The sequence below is a fragment of the Loxodonta africana genome, chromosome X (genome assembly GCF_030014295.1).
Source record: "Loxodonta africana isolate mLoxAfr1 chromosome X, mLoxAfr1.hap2, whole genome shotgun sequence".
Classification (NCBI taxonomy): domain Eukaryota; kingdom Metazoa; phylum Chordata; class Mammalia; order Proboscidea; family Elephantidae; genus Loxodonta; species Loxodonta africana.
The window spans coordinates 59,383,194-59,401,774 of NC_087369.1; the positions used below are offsets into that span (position 1 = coordinate 59,383,194).

General features: G+C 42.0%; 1 protein-coding gene across 1 annotated transcript in view; it reads right to left on the reverse strand.

Annotated features, from left to right (window-relative positions):
• Positions 1-18,581, reverse strand: part of SHROOM4 (shroom family member 4) — an 83,480-nt gene that overhangs the window by 55,114 nt on the left and 9,785 nt on the right. Inside the window, exon 2 of the mRNA XM_023541642.2 lies at positions 9,649-9,710. Within this exon, the coding sequence (XP_023397410.2) occupies positions 9,649-9,710 (62 nt within the window). The remainder of the gene's footprint in view (positions 1-9,648; positions 9,711-18,581) is intronic.

Here is an 18,581-nt window from a genome sequence, read left to right on the forward strand (position 1 = left end):
GGTTTTATATATGTCATTCCATTGCCTTTTTTTTTAAATTGTACTTTAGATGAAGGTTTACAGAACAAACTAGCTTCTCGTTGAACAATTAGTGCACATATTGTTTTATGACATTGGTTAACAATCCCATGACATGTCCACACTCTCCCTTCTTGATCTTGGACAGATTTCCTGTCCCGTCCTGCCTTCTAGTCATTGCTTCTGGGCTGGTGTGCCCTTTTAGCCTTGTTTTGTTTTATGGACATGTCTAATCTTTGGATGAAGGGTGAACTCAGGAGCAACTTCATTACTGAGCTAAAAGGGTGTCCAAGGGCCATACTAATGGGGTTTCTCCAGTCTCTGTAAGGCCAATATGTCTGATCTTTTTATTTTGTGAGTTAGAATTTTTTTCTACATTTTTCTGTAGCCCTGTCTGGGACCCTCTATTGTGACCCCTGTCAGAGCAGTCAGTGGTGGTAGCTGGGCTCCATCTAGTTGTACTGGACTCAGTCTGGTGGAGGCTGTTGTAGTCGTGGTCCATTAGTCCTTCAGACTAATCTTTCCCTTGGATCTTTAGTTTCCTTCATTTTCCCTTGCTCCCAAAGGGGTAAGACCAGTGAAGTATCTTAGATGGCCACTCACAGGCTTTTATGACCCCAGACGCTATTCACCAAAGTAGAACGTAGAACATTTTCTTTATAAACTATATTATGTCAACTGACCTAGATGTTCCCTGAGACCATGGTCCCTTTTTTAGCTTTCTAAGGAAGCAGCATATCATTTTCCAAAATGGTTGTATCATTTTGCATTTCCATCAGCAGTGCATAAGAGTTCCAGTCTCCCTGAAGCCTCTCCAACTTTTGTTATTTCCTGTTTTTTTTTCTTTTGACTCATGCCAGTAATGCCAGGGTGAGATGGTATCTCATTGTGGTTTTGATCGCAAATCAAAACCACCGCCTTCTTGCTTGCATGGTTTTTGCTGAGTGGTCAGAGTTTAGTCTTATTGACTCTCCTTTGTAGATAACTTTTTGTTATCCTAGCTGCTCTTAAAATTCTCTCTTTTTTTTAGTTTTGGCAAGTTTGAGTATAATATGTCTTGATGACTTTCCTTTAGGATCTACCCTGTGCGGGGTTCAATGAGCTTCTTCGATAGATATCGTCTCGTCTTTCACAATATCAGGGAAGTTTTCTGCCAACAAATCTTCAAAAATTTTCTCTGCATTTTCTGTTATCTCCCCTCCCCCAATTCTGGTACTTCAATCACTTGTAGGTTATTCCTTTTTATAGAGTTCCACATAATTCTTAGGGTTTCTTCATTTTTTTAATTCTTTCATCTAATTTTTCCTCAAATACGTTGATGTCAAGTGCTTTATCTTCAGTCTCACTAATTCTGACTTCCATTTCCTTAATTCTGCTCCTGTGAATTTGTATTGAGTTGTCTAGTTCTGAAATTTTATTGTTAATCTTTTGGATTTCTTTTTGCTGTCTCTCTATGGATTCTTGAAGCCTGTTAAGTTTGTCATTATGCTCTTGTATAACCTTCTTATGTTCCTCTGTTGCTTTGTGTGTTTCTTGGCTTGTTCTGTATTTTGCCTGATCTCCCTCCTGGTCTCTTGAAGAGCTCTGTATATTAATCTTTTGAATTCTGCTTCTGGTAATTCCAAGACCTTATCTTCCTTCAGGAATTTCCCTGGTTCTTTGTTTTGGTCATTTGCTGAAGCCATCATGGTCTGCCTCTTTATGTGATTTGATATTGATTGTTGTCCCTGAGCCATCAATGAGTTATTATATTTATTTATTTGTTTGCTGTGTCCTAGCTTCTTGTTTTGTTTCTATGTGCCCAAATAGGCTGGTAGTGTGAGCTACTTTGATTTTTGGCATCTTTGAAGCTCTCTCATCCTGTCACCAGGTGGTTAGAACTGCTACTAGTTATATGAGTTATATGAGTCCTTTTACTTTTCTTGGGTGGGTTCAGCTCAGGTGTCCAGGTTGTTGGTCACCGAGTGTGTGGTGCAGGCTCTCACCTACAGTCCTAGATGGGCAGGGCTATGTAGGAGTGATTGGAGCAGGCACAGGTATCTGGCTGCTGTAGGGGGGTATGTGCTTAGCAAGGTAGGGAGCTGATGGTTGCCCCTGAGTGCCTGTATAGAAGGTATGCCTCTGTTCCCTACAGCATGTAGGTTGTTGGGTTTTCCAGCCAGGTTTTGGCACCCCATGCTGTTGGCTGTAAGGGCAGGGAGGTGCCACTTATTCTCAGACTCCTATCTTCGTGGCGCCACCAGTCCTCAGACCCCTGATGTGGTAGGTTAGGACCATGGTTAATGCGTAGGATAGTGTCAAACGTCACAGATCTGCCACTCCCCCTTAGCTGTTGCAGTTGAAAATAGGCTTTAGGTATGTACCCTGTTGTACTATGCTAATGAGGACCTAACCTGTTGAAATGGGCCCACACGGGTCTAGGCAAGGTTGAGAGGCATTCAGAGTCCATGGACTCTTTATGCCTGTGCCTTGGCAAAGGGGCTGTGCCTGCCCTGTGGTCCCGGTTTAGGGGAGCTGGCAATTTTTTTTCTTGTTTGTTATTTGTATGTTAATTTGTTCCCTCTCCAAAGCCAGGAGAATGGCTTGGGGTGTGTGACAGGTCCCGCTGAAGCTGGACCAGGACTGGAGCAGAATGAGGAGGGTGTTGGTGAATGTGAGAGTGGTACTTCCCAGAGGGGGAAGGGTTTTTTTTTTATCCTTCAGGGTAGGTTAGATGCTTGCACTTAACTTTCTCAGACCAGTGTCACATCCCCCTGGTTTCAGGGGCTTGTGCAGACTCTCTGCCACTTGGTTTCTCCCATTGTGGTCCTGAGCACTACTGCTTGCCTCAGCCTGTGTGCGCTGGCTGATCCAGCCTGCAGGGTGCCAGCCAGTCAGTTCTGGCAAATTCTTGCTGCTTCTGAACTGTCTTTCCCTCCCCCTGCCACTCAGTCTGACTCCTCAACTTTGTCTTTGATGTTCAGGGCTCCTAGATTTTCATATACAATTGATTCATTTGTTTTTTTTTAGGTCTTTGTTGTAAGAGGGACCACAGGAAGCATCTGACTATCCTGCCATCTTGGCCCTGACTCCTCTTTCCTGTCTTTTTAATGACTTCTTGCTTTCTTCATGTATGATGTCGTTGATGTCATTCCACAACTCATGTGGTCTTCTGTCATTAGTGCTTAATGAGTCAAACCTATTCTTGAGATGGTCTCTAAATCCAGGTGGAATATACTCAAGGTCATACTTTGGCTCTCATGGACTTGTTCTAGTTTATTCAGCTTCAACTTGAACTTGCATATGAGCAATTGATGTTCTGTTCCATAGTCGGCCCATGGCTTCATGCTGACTGATGATATGGAGCTTTTCCATCATCCCTTTCCACAGATGTAGTCTATTTGATTCCTGTGTATTCTATCTGGCAAGGTCCACTTGTATAGTTGCCATTCATGTTGGTGAAAAAAGATATTTGTAATGAAGAAGTCATTGTTGTAGCAAAATTCTATCATTCGATCCAAGGCGATATTTTGAACTACCAATCCTTCTTATTTCTTTCCAATTTTTGCATTACAATCACCAGTAATTATCAATGCATCTTGATTACATGTTTGATCAATTTCAGACTGTAGAAGTTGGTAAAAATCTTCAATTTCCATTTGATTTTTTTACCTACACCCATCATTCCAGTTGTGGCAAAAATTACATAAGAAAGGTTAAAAAAAAAAACAAGTTGGGAGTGGGGGGAAGTAAGGGGAAATTATATCAGGATTTCTCCTCTCAAATGTCATCTCTTTCCTTCACCTTTCCTAGTCCTTCTCAACTTTCTTGAGACTTTAAACTGTGATCTGTCGCCTCCATCCTCAACGCAGGTACTTTTCCCCTTTCTGTTAACCTCTTCTGTTTTTAAACTTAATCCAGTTTCCCAGATCCTGACAAAAACTACATTTAAACCAGTGGTTCTCCAATTTTAGTGTGTGTCAGAATCACCTAAAGGGCTTGTTAAAACACAGGTTGCTGGGTCCTGCCACCAGGGTTTTGGATTCAGTAGGTCTGAGGTGAGGCTTGAGAATTTGCATTTCTACTGAGTTCTCAGGTGATACTGATGTTGCTGGTCCTGCCACCACATTTTGAGCACCACTGACCTAAACCTTATTGCTTCCTGCTTCCTCTAACTATCACCCCATTTTTCCCCTTCTTATTTTAAAGATTTTTAAAATCATACAGTAACATATAACCATTGTATTAGAAATACGTGAGAAGAAACTGGAACCCTCCTACATTGCTGATGGGGATTTAAAATGGTGCAGCCCCTTTATCCACAAATGGATAAACATAGAATTGCCATATGATCCAGCAATTCCACTCCTAGGTATATACTCAAGAAAATTGAAAACACTTGTTCACAGAAAAACACGTTTCCAAATGTTCATAGCAGCATTATTCATAGTACACAAAAAGTGTCCTTCAGTTGGTGGGTGGATAACAAAATGTGTTATATCCATACAATTGAATATTATTCAGTAATAAAAAGGAGTGAAATACTGATATACATTATAACATGGATGAACCTTGAATATATGCTAAGTGAAAGAAGTCAGACGAAAAAGCCCGCATATTATATGGTTTCATTTATATGAAATGTGCATAAAAGGCGAATCTCTAAAGGCAGAAAGTAGATCCATAGTTGCTTGGAGCTGAGGGTAGGAATGGAGAGTGACTGTAAATGGAAATGAGGAATCTTTTTAGGGCGATGGAAATGTTCTAAAATTACATTATGGTGATGATTACATAACATTGTAAATTCACTAAAAATTATTGAATTGCACACTTAAAACAGGTGAATTTTATGGTATGTAAATCTGTTTGCAAGGAGCACTGGTGGTGTAGTGGTTAATTGCTTGGCTGGTAACCAAAAGATCTGCTGTTTGAACTCACCAGCCGCTCTGCAGGAGAAAGAGGTGGGAGTCTGCTTTTGTAAGTATTATAGCGTTGGGAACTCTATGGGGAAATTTTACTCTGTCCTATAGGGTCACTTGGGGCAGTTCTACTCTGTCCTATAGGGTCACTATGAGTCGGAATCTACTCAAGGGCAACAGGTTTGGCCTTTTTGGTTTTATTGGGTCACTTTTTTATGAGTCAGGTTTTTCTTTAAAGTTGTTTGCATTTATTCTCTACACACCCCCTTACAGACCATCGTGCCACCCACTTTCTATGCCCACACTTGACTAAATTTGCTTTCATGATGGTCACTTGTAATTCTAAACCGTCAAGTCATCAGCATTTATCTCCTTATCTTCTATGATGGTATGCTGGCTTATCTCTATATCTATCTATGTCAATAACTTTCTCCAAGTCACTGGGGTCGGAGTTATTTTTGACTTATCTCTTTTTTTTCCTGAGTCCCTTCATCAAGTTTTCTGTGTTCTCCCCTAAAAGGTCTCATGCATCTGTACAATTCACATGACAAGCAATACAAATACTAGACACATGAAAAATGTTCAAACTAGAATGATCAAAGTAAGAAAATTTAAAGTATAATATGTTTCAACGACATGAAAAAAATTGAATGATGGCAAAGTTTTGGAGAAACTGCTATATATATATATACCTACTCCTCACTTATCAATATCTTGTTATCCATCATTTTGCATTTACAACAATAGTGAAAAATCTATTATCCAACTATTTTGTGCATTAATGATGTATGCCTGGTAGTAACAGACATTGTGTTATGAGGTGAGAGTACCACTGACTGTGATTGGTTATATGTCAGCTTGGCTGAGCCATGATTCTCAGTGGTTTGGCAGTTATGTAATGATGTAGTTTGTCAGTTATGTAATGATGTAATTTGGCAGTTATGTAATGATGTAATTTGGCAGGTATGTAATGATGTAGGCATCCTCCATTTTGTGATCTGATGTGGTCATCCTCCATTTTCACATAATGCCAATTTTCACATAACGACACGGTGAACATAACCATGTTGATATGTGAGAAGTGTGTGTATGTGTGTTGATATGTGAGAAGTGTGTGTATTTTGGTGAATTCTATCAAGAACCATAAGAACATTCAAATTTTTTAAACTAGTAATCCCAACTCCTGACAACTGTTTTTAATCAATTTGAAATGAGAAAAAGGCTAGAGCTACTCAAAATGTTTTCTGCAGCATTATTTCATAACAGCAAGAAATTGAAAACAACCTAATTATCCAAGAATATAGGAGCAATTAAGTAAATTAGAGCACAATAAGCTACTAAAATATCATACAGCCATTAAAAATTATAACTATCAATGAAGGCTTATAATAAATGAAAAATTGTTTACCAAGTAATACTTAGAGGACAGAAAAGAAGCAAGGGCACACAAAATCACATCTACAGAATTGCTGTATAATCATGCCAAAAGAAATCTCTATACCTATAGATAAAAGCTGGCAGAGAAATGAAAACAATCAGGGTGGTAGGGTGGTCGGAATAAGGCTCTTTCTTTTTTTAATTTTTCCTGTAACACTGTTTTCAGAATAAACAAACCTTTTTCTTCAAAAATATTTCACATATTTATCCATTCTGCTCCATTCCTATCACTACCCCCACTCCAGTCCAGGATCATGGCCCCTGATTAGACTCCTTACAACCCATCTAGGCGGCAAATGCTGCCAAGTTGCCTAAAGTACCACATTTATCATGTCGCTTACCTGATCAATAACCTTCAATTGCTCCCATACTGGCTATCCTGTTTAGTTTCTAAGGTCTGCATGACCTGGCCCTATATTTCACTATTCAGCCTTCTCTGCTGTAACTCTTCCTACCTCTATTCCTCCACCTCCTCCTCACCATCACAACTAACATTTACTAAGAGTTTACCATGTGTCAGGTTTTGTTCTAAATGCTTTACATATACTAATTCATTTAATCCTCACAACAACCATATACAAGGTAGGTACTGTCAGCCCATTTTACAATGGGGAGGGGAGTGGAGGGAAAGTATTATTCCCAGTAATTCTAATGCACACTCAATTTTGAGTACCACTGCCCTTGATATAATAATACCTACCTAACGGAGCTGTATACCAAGCTCACACAGCTAAAGAACGGAAGAACCTGGATTTGAACCCAGGCCTGCTGATTCCAAGGGTCAGAACTCATGAATAGCCACACACCTGCTTAGTCTTCCCTCTGGGACTTTGCTTCTGTAGATCTCAACCTTCAGTGTTTTTACCCTCCAATGAACTTAGAGCACAGTAATACTAATCATGTATTGGATACATACCATGTCCCAGGTGCTTCTTGTTTGAACCATGTATTTGACATTTTTCATCTTACGCAACTCTTGTGAGTAAGCAAAAGCTGAGTTTAAATCCTGGCTGGCCCTTAACTAGCTGTGAGACTTTGAGTAAATTACTTAGTCCTCTGAATCACAGATTCTTTAGGTCAGTGGGTCTCAAAGTATGGTCCTAGGACCAGCTGCATCAGCATCACCTGGGAACTTGTTAGAAGTGCAAATTCTTGAGCTCCACCAAGACTCACTAAATCATACACATTGGGGGTGGGGTCCAGCCATCCATGTGTTAACAAGTCCTCTCAGTAATTCTAATGCATACTCAAGTTTGAGAACCACTGCCCTAGATATAATAATACCTACTTAACAGAGTTGTTGTGAAGATAAAACCTAACATAGTATATGTAGCTTAGCTCAGGGCACATAGGTTGTTTCAAAAGTGATAATTTTATTATTGACTGCTACTTAAGTTTGTTTGGGTTAGTCTTCTTGCTCAAGCTGTGGGCAGGGACTGTGCTTCCTGTTACTCTTTCTAGTATTTCCTACCTTCCCTAGCAAAAGCCTGTACATACATAGGTGTTGAATAAAGTCTTCTTACTTCACTGATTGGTCAGTCAGAGGACCATTTTGGAGAGGCACTGTAGTGTAGTATAGTGTAGTGTTCCCAAAGCTACACAGCCTGTGTCTAGTCAGCTTACTAGGCAAATGAATTAATCTGTCTGTGCCTCAGTCTGTTCTCTCTGTCAAATAGAGAGACTAATAGTACATACCCCATAAGATTATGGCAATAAATAACTAGTATATGCAAAGTGCTTAGAATGGTGCCTAGAACAGAGTACTATGCTCAAAAAATATTAGCATTATTTTTGTGTCATTTCACCCATTCAAAGATGGAGGAGACTGCATTTTTTCATTTGACAAGCAAGTGAAAAACGCCTCTTGAGCAACTTTTCTGTGTCAGGCACTAAACTAGGTATAGAGGATAAAGCTATAATCAAGGTTTTGTCTCCACTCTCGAGGGTCTCTTAATATGAGCAACTTGGCAGGCCTAGTAGACTGAAATGACTTCCCTAAGGATATGGTGCAATTTAGTACCAGGGTGGGGAGATCAAGATCAGCTATAGAATCCCCACCCAAGACTCAGACCCCTGAGATATGATGCTGAGAGATCAGTGAGAAGGGTATCTTTAGGGATCCTAATTGAAGCAGGTACAATGGAAAAAGCATGAGCTTTAGGGCCAGACAAATCTGGGTCTGAATCCTGGCTACATCACTTACTAGCTGTGTGACCACAGCTAAGTTACATAAGCACTCTGGACCTCAGACTACTTAGCTATAAAATGGGTAGTAAAATGGATTGTTGGGAGAAATAAATAAGATTGTGGAAGTAAAAAGATCCAGCCCAGTTACTGACACTTAATAGATGATTAATAAGTGCTGGATTTCTCCTTCCTCCCATTGCCAACCAGAAAACCAATAGGTTTCCCAGACTTTGGAGTAAAAGGAAGGCCAAAATTGTTCCTGACTACACCACCAATTCCCAGGGGATAGTGTAGTCACCCAGAAAGAACCCTGGATTTTTTAGGGGTCAGGGGACCCTATTCTAGGCCTCTCCCTTGGTGCCCCCAAATTAGAGACACATAGGCACAGCTTAGAGCCTTCTCTCCTGGCTCCCCCTTCATTCCTGGAGTTTGAGTTAAAAAATCAATATAATTTAGGTTTTTTTGTACAATTTGGGCTGGGAAGAACTAACTAAAAGAGTATATCAAGGAGTTTCACAAAGGAGAAGGTCCAGCCAGGCTGGAAGAGAGCAACCCAAGAGAAGGTAACCACTCACTCATTATAGTCATCTATAGTGCCACTCCAGGAATTGTAATCTATCATTAGGATTATCTGCCCTGGGATTTTAACTAATCCTACAAAAAAAGGTGGCAGTACCCAAGGAACAGGTACCTCCAAAAACTCTGGGGCAAATACACAGCAGTAGCTGGGCAGTCCTACCTTCTCTCTTTCCCTTCCAACTATCAAATGGTCCCTAAGAAGGCAGGGACAGTTCCTGCTTCTCCTTTTTGTTTCAGCACCGTCTGTTCCCATATACCCTTGTGCCTAAGGAGGGCTGCCTCAGGCCTTTGAGCTGATGGGCACAATGTCCCACAGTACCACCCAACTGCTATGTATTCCAAAATGTATTCAGTTTGGTCTGTAGTCCAGCTGTCTGGTGGGCAGCAGCTAGATTACATCTATGACAACAAGCCATTGGTATGGATACCACACCAGTTTCCTCAAAGGAAACCAAGCAAACAGAAGTTTTTACCAATTTCTACAGATGTCCAGAGGTATTAACTCTCAACTCTCTGGATGGTCACTTACCTCCCTGACTGGCTGATCTTCCTGTTTCCTGTTATTGGTTTCCATTTGTCTCCAGGAAATTCCTGCAAAGTAAAATTCTGATAAATTAGGGAGCTCTGAGAAGCCAGGTATCTAGATAGCCTGAAAAATGTTAAGAGGTCAGGAACCTGTCCCTGGCCAGACCTCCCATCTGGGTCCTTCTAATCTCCCAGACAAACTATACAAATATGTACCTGTAGGGCTGTCTTTCTGCCAGGAGGCCTGCTCAGCTGTTATGGGCGTGCAGAGACTAAGAAAGCACTCAAGTACTTGAATTAAAAAAAAAAAAAAAACACTGCCATCGAGTGGATTCAGACTCATAGCAACCCTATAGGACAGAGTAGAACTGCCCCATAGAGTTTCCAAGGAGCACCTGGTGGATTCGAACTGCCAACCTTTTGGTTAGGAGCCGTAGCACTTAAATACTACACCACCAGGGTTTCCAGTACTTGAATAGTGTGGTCTAAAACTCTGCCTTTCCTTCTCTTTCTTCATTCCCCTCCCAAATCATGTCAAAAACTAGTTTAGCACGTTTGCTGTTTGCTCTGGCTCTTTTCGTTTGTTCTGCAGGGTGAACCTGCCCATTCCTCCTACCTCTTCCAACATAGAAAGCATCTTCTTGGAAGCTCTGGCCCTTGAGGTGGCTTTGAGGCCTGAAGCTACTGCTGCTGCACGATACTCTCCCAGGGTAAGGCAGATGGGGGAGCATACCAGCACATCCCACCTGTACTATGGTGGGTTTTCCTTCTCCTCCTCCAAGACCCACTGGCAGAGGCTGAGATGGGCTCATCTCTGGCGAACCTGAATGCCACATTCCCTACATTACAGTCTCTACCCTGGGCATTTTTTCCTTCTGGGTTTTGCCCAAGCAACTCTTTTCCCTCTAGCCCAAGACATATGAACCATTTATAAAAATGTTTCTGCTTTCCGATTCTAGTTCCAAACCTAATGGAAATTTGCCTGTGAGATTCTCCCAGATTTTGCAACCTGCACCCTCTACCTAGAGGCCAAGAGCTTAGCCCAATGGGAATGCACACTTTTTCCTAAACCTCAGTGATCTTTAAAATTCCCTCTTTATCCAATGCTACTGGTCCCATTGAAAGTTTTATTACCTTTGCCCTGGTGAAATATCTGGTTAAGTGGAAAGAACATAGGCCTTTGGTATCATACTAGTTAAGACACTTATTTGGTGGATTATTTGAGGGAAATATCTCACCTTCCTGAACCTCAGCTTCCTACTGGCAAACAAACATAGTGTAGTACAACCAGAACACTCCTTAGAAGCAAGGATGGTGAGACTGTGTCTTACATACTTTGGACATGTTATCAGGAGGGATCAGTCCCTGGAGAAGGACATCATGCTTGGTAAAGTAGAGGGTCAGCGGAAAAGAGGAAGACATTTAATGAGATGGATTGACACAGTGGCTGCAACAATGGGCTCAAGCATAACAATGATTGTAAGGATGGTGCAGGACTGGGCAGTGTTTCATTCTGTGGTACATAAGGTCACTATGAGTCGGAACTGACTCGATGGCACCTAACAACAACGTCTCACCTCACTGAACCTCAGTTTCCTATTGGCAAACAAAGATAATGTTATCTAGCTTTGCTGGGTTACCAGCTGTAAAGATAAAAGGAGATGTGCACAGAGAATGTCTAGCATAGTGCTTGGCACATAGAGCCTCTGAATAAACAGTAGCTATGAGGACTTGAAGCACTTACTGATGACGATCAAAGACTACCACCTTCAGTATGGATTACACCTCAATATAAAGAAAACAAAAATCCTCACAACTAGACCAATAAGCAATAAGCAACATCATAATAAATGGAGAAAAGATTGACGTTGTCAAGGATTCCATTTTACTTGGATCCGCAATCAACACCCATGGAATCAGAAGTCAAGAAATCAAAAGATGCATTGCATTGGGCAAACCTGCTGCAACAGACCTCTTTAAATTGTTAAAAAGCAAAGATGTCACCTTGAAGACTAAGGTGCACCTGACCCAAGCCATGGTGTTTTCAATCGCCTCATATGCAAAAGCTGGACGATGGATAAGGAAGGTCGAAGAAGAATCGATGCATTTGAATTACGATGTTGGCAAAGAACACTGAATATACCATGGACTGCTAAAGAATGAACAAATCTGTCTTGGAAGAAGTACAACCAGAATGCCCCTTAGAAGCAAGGATGATAAGACTACATGTCACATAACTTGGACATGTTATCAGGAGGGATCAGTCCCTGGAGAAGGACATCACGCTTGGTAAAGTAGAGGGTCAGCAAAAAAGAGGAAGACCCTCAATGAGATGGATTGACACAGTGGCTATAATAATAGGCTGAAGCATAACAACGATTGTGAGGATGGTGCAGGACTGGACAGTGTTTCCTTCTGTTGTACATCGGGTTGGAACCAAATCGATAGCACCTAACAACAACAGGTGGTGAAAACGGTTTGCACTTGACTACTAACTGAAAGGTTGGCAGTTTAAAACCATCCAGTGGCACCACAGAATAAAGTCCTGGTGATCTGCTTCCATAAAGATTACAGCCAAGAAAACCCTGAGATGGGCTCAGTTCTACTCTGTAATACATGATGTTGCAGTGAGTCGGAATTGACTTGACGGCATTTTTTTTTTTTTGGTGGAAAAGATTGGAGTCCCCGGGTAGTGCAAATGGTTAACATGCTGAATTGCTAACCAAAAGGTTGGAGGTTCAAGTCCACCCAGAGGCACCTCAGAAGACCTGGCAATCTACTTCTAAAAGGTCACAGCCATTGAAAACCCTATGGAGTACAGTTCTACTCTGACACAAATGGAGGAGGCATGAGCTGGAATCATTTTATGGCAACTGGCTACGGAAAAGATTAGGTTCATATCCTGTCTCCAGCTTTCACAGGGCCAGCAGTCCTACCTGTTTCTGTCACATCAGAGAAGCTATAACCACTTGTGCTTCAGACTCTGCCTCAATGTCCTTGTGAGATGTCACTGCCCTCAAAGACACCATTACTTGTTCAGCCACAGTGGGAGCCAGGATTTCCTGTCCATACCCTGTGTAGCCCTGTGAAAGTGCTCAGTAAAGAGCAGTAGAGAAACCAAACAAAGTCCTGTACTAACTCCCAACCTCCTTCCCAGATGCCAGTATCACCTCACTTTTTCTCCCCCTGCACCACTTAGGTTACTGAAAATTGCCTATGCCCTTTGAATCAAAGAGGTAGCTATCCCCATGTCTTGTTGCAGAAGGGGATTGTCTGGGAAACTCTCTACCCAGATGGAAGTTATAATACTAGATGGCATCCTGCCACACTGGAGAGGAGCTGGGCTTGGCAATCAGCTTATGGAGAGGCACAATTAGGAGCTTGGCCTCTGAAGCTAGACCACATGGATTCAAATCCCAGACCTGCCCTTCACTAGCTGTGTGACCTCAGGCAAGCTACTAACTTCTCTTCATCTCAATTTCCCCAACTATATAATAGTGACAATAATAGTACCTATATCTTGATTGTTCTGACAACTAAATGAGTTGATATATGTAAACCACCTAGAACAGTACCTGGTGCACAGTAGGCTAGATTTGTGACTTCTCTCAGTCTCAGCTTCCTCAGCTGTAAAACAGATATCCCATTATAACTTATCCCATTCCAACTCATAGCAACCCTACAGGACAGAGTAGAACTTCCCCACAGGGTTTCCAAGGAACAGCTGGTGGATTTGACTGCCGACCTCTTGGTTGCCAGCCAAATGCTTAATCACTTCCAGTCACCAGGGCTCCACTTATACAATTGTTAAATTGGAATAATCTGATCGTGTATGCAAAGCTAACTCTCACAAAGAATGAGGGGTATGTATGTGACTCTGCGTGTGTTGATTTCAGTTCTCCTAACAGCACTGACACAGTGGTTAAGAGCTACAGCTGCTAATCAAAAGGTTGGCAGCTCGAATCCACCAGCCTCTCCTTGGAAACCCTATAGGACAGTTCTACTCTGTCCTATAGGGTCACTATGAGTCAAAATCGATTCTACTTGGCAATGAGTTTTGGTTTAACAGCACTGAACAGGTGCCAGTTAGCTCCTCCCCAACCTCCTCCAGGATCTTAGCCCTACCTCGGATAGCCACCATTACACTTGCTTTAGTCATCTGAACCAGGATATCCAACCCATTGTACAAGGCTTCCAGGTGTTTAGGGGTGGGGGGACACAGGTGGCAGGGTAGAAAGGGGCATGAAGTAGCTGCTAGATGGCCATCCACATGTCTGAAAGCCTAGTGTCTAAGCAGACCTGCTTAGGCAGTCTAGCAGGCATCAGGAACTCAATGTGTCCCTCCCTTAAAGTACAAAAGGACAGACATGTTATAGGCACAGGCACATCTGCATTGCTGTTGCAAACAGCTACAACTTACAAATTGCACCTCCTTCCCTTGCAGTGGTTGGTTGCACAATGGTTAAGTGCTCAGTTGCTAACCAAAAGGTTGGTGGTTCAAACCCACGAGCTGCTACGCAGAAGAAAGATGTGGTAGTCTGCTTCCTTAGAGATCAAAGCCTTGGAAACCCTATGGGGCAGTTCTACTCTGTCCTATAGGGTCAGTATGAGTTGGAATGAACTTGATGGCAACAGGTTTGTTTTATTTTGTTTGGGCCCCTTATGGAGTTGCTTGTCCTGAGCTGATGCCTCTGCAGCCATCACCTCCTCACTTCCCCCTCAATTTCAGACCCCTTTTTCTATGTCTACTTGCAGGTCCTTCTTTCAGCAAACGTTTCTCAAGCTAAGCCAAAATTCTCCCTCTCCCTTTAAAAAAAAAATCACACTTATAATGTAATTACTCTCTGGTAGTCACTGTTCTAAGTGCTTTACACATGTTACATCATTTAATCCTCATAAGCAGCTTATAAAATAGGTCCTGTTATTACCCCTATATTTTAGATGGAGAAATTTAAGCATTGTAAGTTCTGGAGAAGGGATTGAACCCAGGATGTCTGGTCCCAGCATCAGTGCCCTTAAATCATTATTTTATATTTCTTTGCTTACTTTTTTCAACATTTTATTATAAATATTTTCAAACATACAGAAAAGTTGAAAGAATTTTACAGTAAGCACCCATATCCCACCACCTAGATTCTACAATTAACATTCTGATATCTTTGCTTTATCACGTCTATTTATTCACCTCTCTATCCATTCACTAATCCATCTTAAATTTTTTATGCATTTCGAGTAAGCTGCAAATAACTTTATCCCCATAATTTGAAAACTCAGATGGAATGGACAAATTCCTTGAAAGACACAAGATGTGAAAGCTCACTCAAAATGAAATAGATATCCTGGAGGAGGGGGCCAAGATGGCTGACTAGGTAGATGCTACCTCGGATCCCTCTTGCAACAAAGACCTGGAAAAACAAGTGAATCGATCACATACATGACAATCTACGAACCCTGACCAACAAACACAGATTTAAAGAGTTGACCTGAGTGACAGAGACCGAGAACGAACAACTGCAGGGAAGCAGCGACAGTTTTCGGAGCCTGGAGCCAGCGTCCCAGTCAGGAAACCTTGGCGCTGGGCTTTGGACTGGGTGCAGGGGAGCTGAGCACGGCATCCTGTGACGGCGCAAACACGGGGCACAGCCCTACCCCCCTGAACTGACCTCGGGAGGGGGCCCAGCCAGTCCGTGCAGGCGGCCCAGCGACGCAGCTGGAGGGAGGAGAAGTCGCCGGGAGGCAGCGACTGGTTTTGGAGCCAGAAGTGCAGCGTTCCAGCTGGGGAACCTTGGCGCGGGGCTTTGGAATGGGCGCAGGGGAGCTGAGCACGACATCCTGTGACGGTGCAAACACAGGGCACAGCCCCAGCCCCCTGAACTGACCTGGGGGGGCCCAGCCGATCCGCGCCGGCAGCGTGGCAACGCGGCTGGCAGGAGGAGAAGTCACCGGGAGGCAGCGAATGTTTTTGGAGCCCGGAGTGCAGCGTCCCAGCCGGGGAACCTTGACGCTGGGCTTTGGACTGGCAGCGGAGGAACTGACCGCGGCTTCTGAGACAGCGCAAGCACGGGATGCGGGCCTGACCCTCGGGGGCAATCTCTACCCAGCCAGCGCACACAGGCGACGCACCCCTCGGAATCTCAGATAAAACAGTCATCCCAAGCAAGATAAGTAACTTTGTCTATATTCTGGGGTGCTACTCTCTCCTGTTTTTCTGAACCCTCCCCTCCCCTTCCCAGGCGGCTTCATTAACATTGGAATTTCCTGAGCCAGAGGGAGAACTGCTCTGCAGTTTTTCTTTTCCTTTTTTTTTTTTTTTTGGTCTTTTCCTAACCCATTCTTCTGGCCTGAGAGAAGCAACCACAAAAAACCCAGGGACCAAAAATCCTTCCCTAATTGGACTAAAAACACAGAACCAGCTCCAGCCAAGCATATGTGACCCACAGTCTCGGGCTTTCATCCCTACAGGGAACAAGGTGGCTATTATAATGCAAAAGCATTTCTGATAGGCATCTGACTGCATTTCTTTTAGCGGATTTAATGGAAAGACAAGTTTCCCAGGTCTGATATCTCTGCATATTCAACAAGCCCTCACTGACCCACAACAGGGAACTGAGGGCTGAAGCTCCCCCCAGACCACCTAGTCTCCTGCCTTAGGGGTCTAAGGAGGGTGACACCTACCAACCTGTAGAGGTACTTGCATTGGGGGCCTAAGGTACAGCTGCAGAGCCCACCCACCAAGGTGCTTTAGGCATAGAGACACACCTACCTCACTGACACTTGGGGGAAGCCTGTCAGCATAATGCCCCCCCCCCGGAGTATGAACCCCAGCTGCTACTAGAATCTGGTGCACACAACTATCACCACTACTTCTCAAGGTGGATAGGTGACAGTGTGCATCACACACTTGATGACCCAAAATCAGATTCTACTCAAGAATAGTGAATGGACTCAGGCATATATATCTGGTAACAGCCCAAACCAGCCGGTAATAGGTCATAAGTAAGTCAAGGGCTACTACAATCAAGACAGTGCAATCTAGTAGCCCACCTACGTATATTGAAAGAAAACAAAACAAGATAAGACTCAGTGAGCAAATATAGAGTAAATCACTACAATATCTTAGTGATGGCTCGGAGACAGCAGTCGATATCAAACCACATAAAGAAGCAGACCATGATTGCTTCTACAACACCCCAAACTAAAGAATCAAAATCTTTCCCAAATGAAGATACTATCCTGGAATTACCAGATACAGAATATAAAAAACTAATTTACAGAAAGCTTCAAGACATCAGGGATGACCTCAGAAATGAAATAAGGCAATCTCCAGAAAAAGCCAAGGAACACACTGATAAAGCAGTTGAAGAACTAAAAAAGATTATTGAAGAACATAGAGGAAAAATTAATAAGTTGCAAGAATCCATAAAGAGACAGCATTCAGAAATCCAGAAGATTAACAATAAAATTACAGAATTAGACAACACAATAGGAAGTCAGAGGAGCAGACTCGAGCAATTAGAATGCAGAGTGGGAAATCTGGAGGACCAGGGAATTAACACCAATATAGCTGAAAAAAAATCAGATAAAAGAATTAAAAAAAATGAAGAAACCCTAAGAATCATGTGGGACTCTATCAAGAAGGATAATTTGCATGTGATTGGAGTCCCAGAACAGGGAGGGAGAACAGAAAACACAGAGAGAATAGTTGAAGATCTGCTGACAGAAAACTTCCCTGACATCATGAAAGATGAAAGGATATCTATCCAAGATGCTCGTCGGACCTCATTTAAGATTGATCCAAAAAGAAAAGCAGCAAGACATATTATCACGAAACTTGCCAAAAACAAAGATAAAGAGAAAATTTTAAAAGCACCCAGGAATAAAAGAAAGGTCTCCTTCAAGGGAGAATCAATAAGAATAAGTTCAGACTACTCAGCAGAAACCATGCAGGCAAGAAGGCAATGGGATGACATATATAGAGCACTGAAGGAGAAAAACTGCCAGCCAAGTATCATATATCCAGCAAAACTCTCTCTGAAATATGAAGGAGAAATTAAGATATTTACAGATAAACACAAGTTTAGAGAATTTGCAAAAACCAAACCAAAGCTACAAGAATTACTAAAGGAAATTGTTTGGTCAGAAAACTAATAATAATATCAGATACCAGCACAACACAAGGTCACAAAACAGAACATCCTGATATCAACTCAAATAGGGAAATCACAAAAATAAATTAAGATTAATTTAAAAAATGCTCATAACAGGGAATCATTGAAGTCAATATGTAAAAGATCACAATAATCAAAAAGAGGGACTAAATACAGGAGGCATAGAACTGCCATATGGAGAGTGATATAAGGCGATATAGAACAATACAAGTTAGGTTTTTACTTAGAAAAATAGGGGTAAATATTAAGGTAACCATAAAGAGGTATAACAACTCCAGAACTCAAGATAAAAGCCAAGAAAAATGTAACGACTCAACAAACATAAAGTCAAACACTAAGAAAATGAGGATCTCACAATTTACTAAGAAAAACGTCTCAGCACAAAAAAGTAAGTGGAAAAATGAAATTGTCAACAACACACATAAAAAGGCATCAAAATGACAACACTAAACACTTATTTATCTGTAATTACGCTGAACGTAAATGGACTAAATGCACCAATAAAGAGACAGAGAGTCTCGGACTGGATAAAGAAACACGATCCGTCTATATGCTGCCTACAGGAGACACACCTTAGACTTAGAGACACAAACAAACTAAAACTCAAAGGATGGAAAAAAATATATCAAGCAAACAATAAGCAAAAAAGAAGAGGAGTAGCAATATTAATTTCTGACAAAATAGACTTTAGACTTAAATCCACCACAAAGGATAAAGAAGGACACTACATAATGATAAAAGGGACAATTGATCAGGAAGACATAACCAT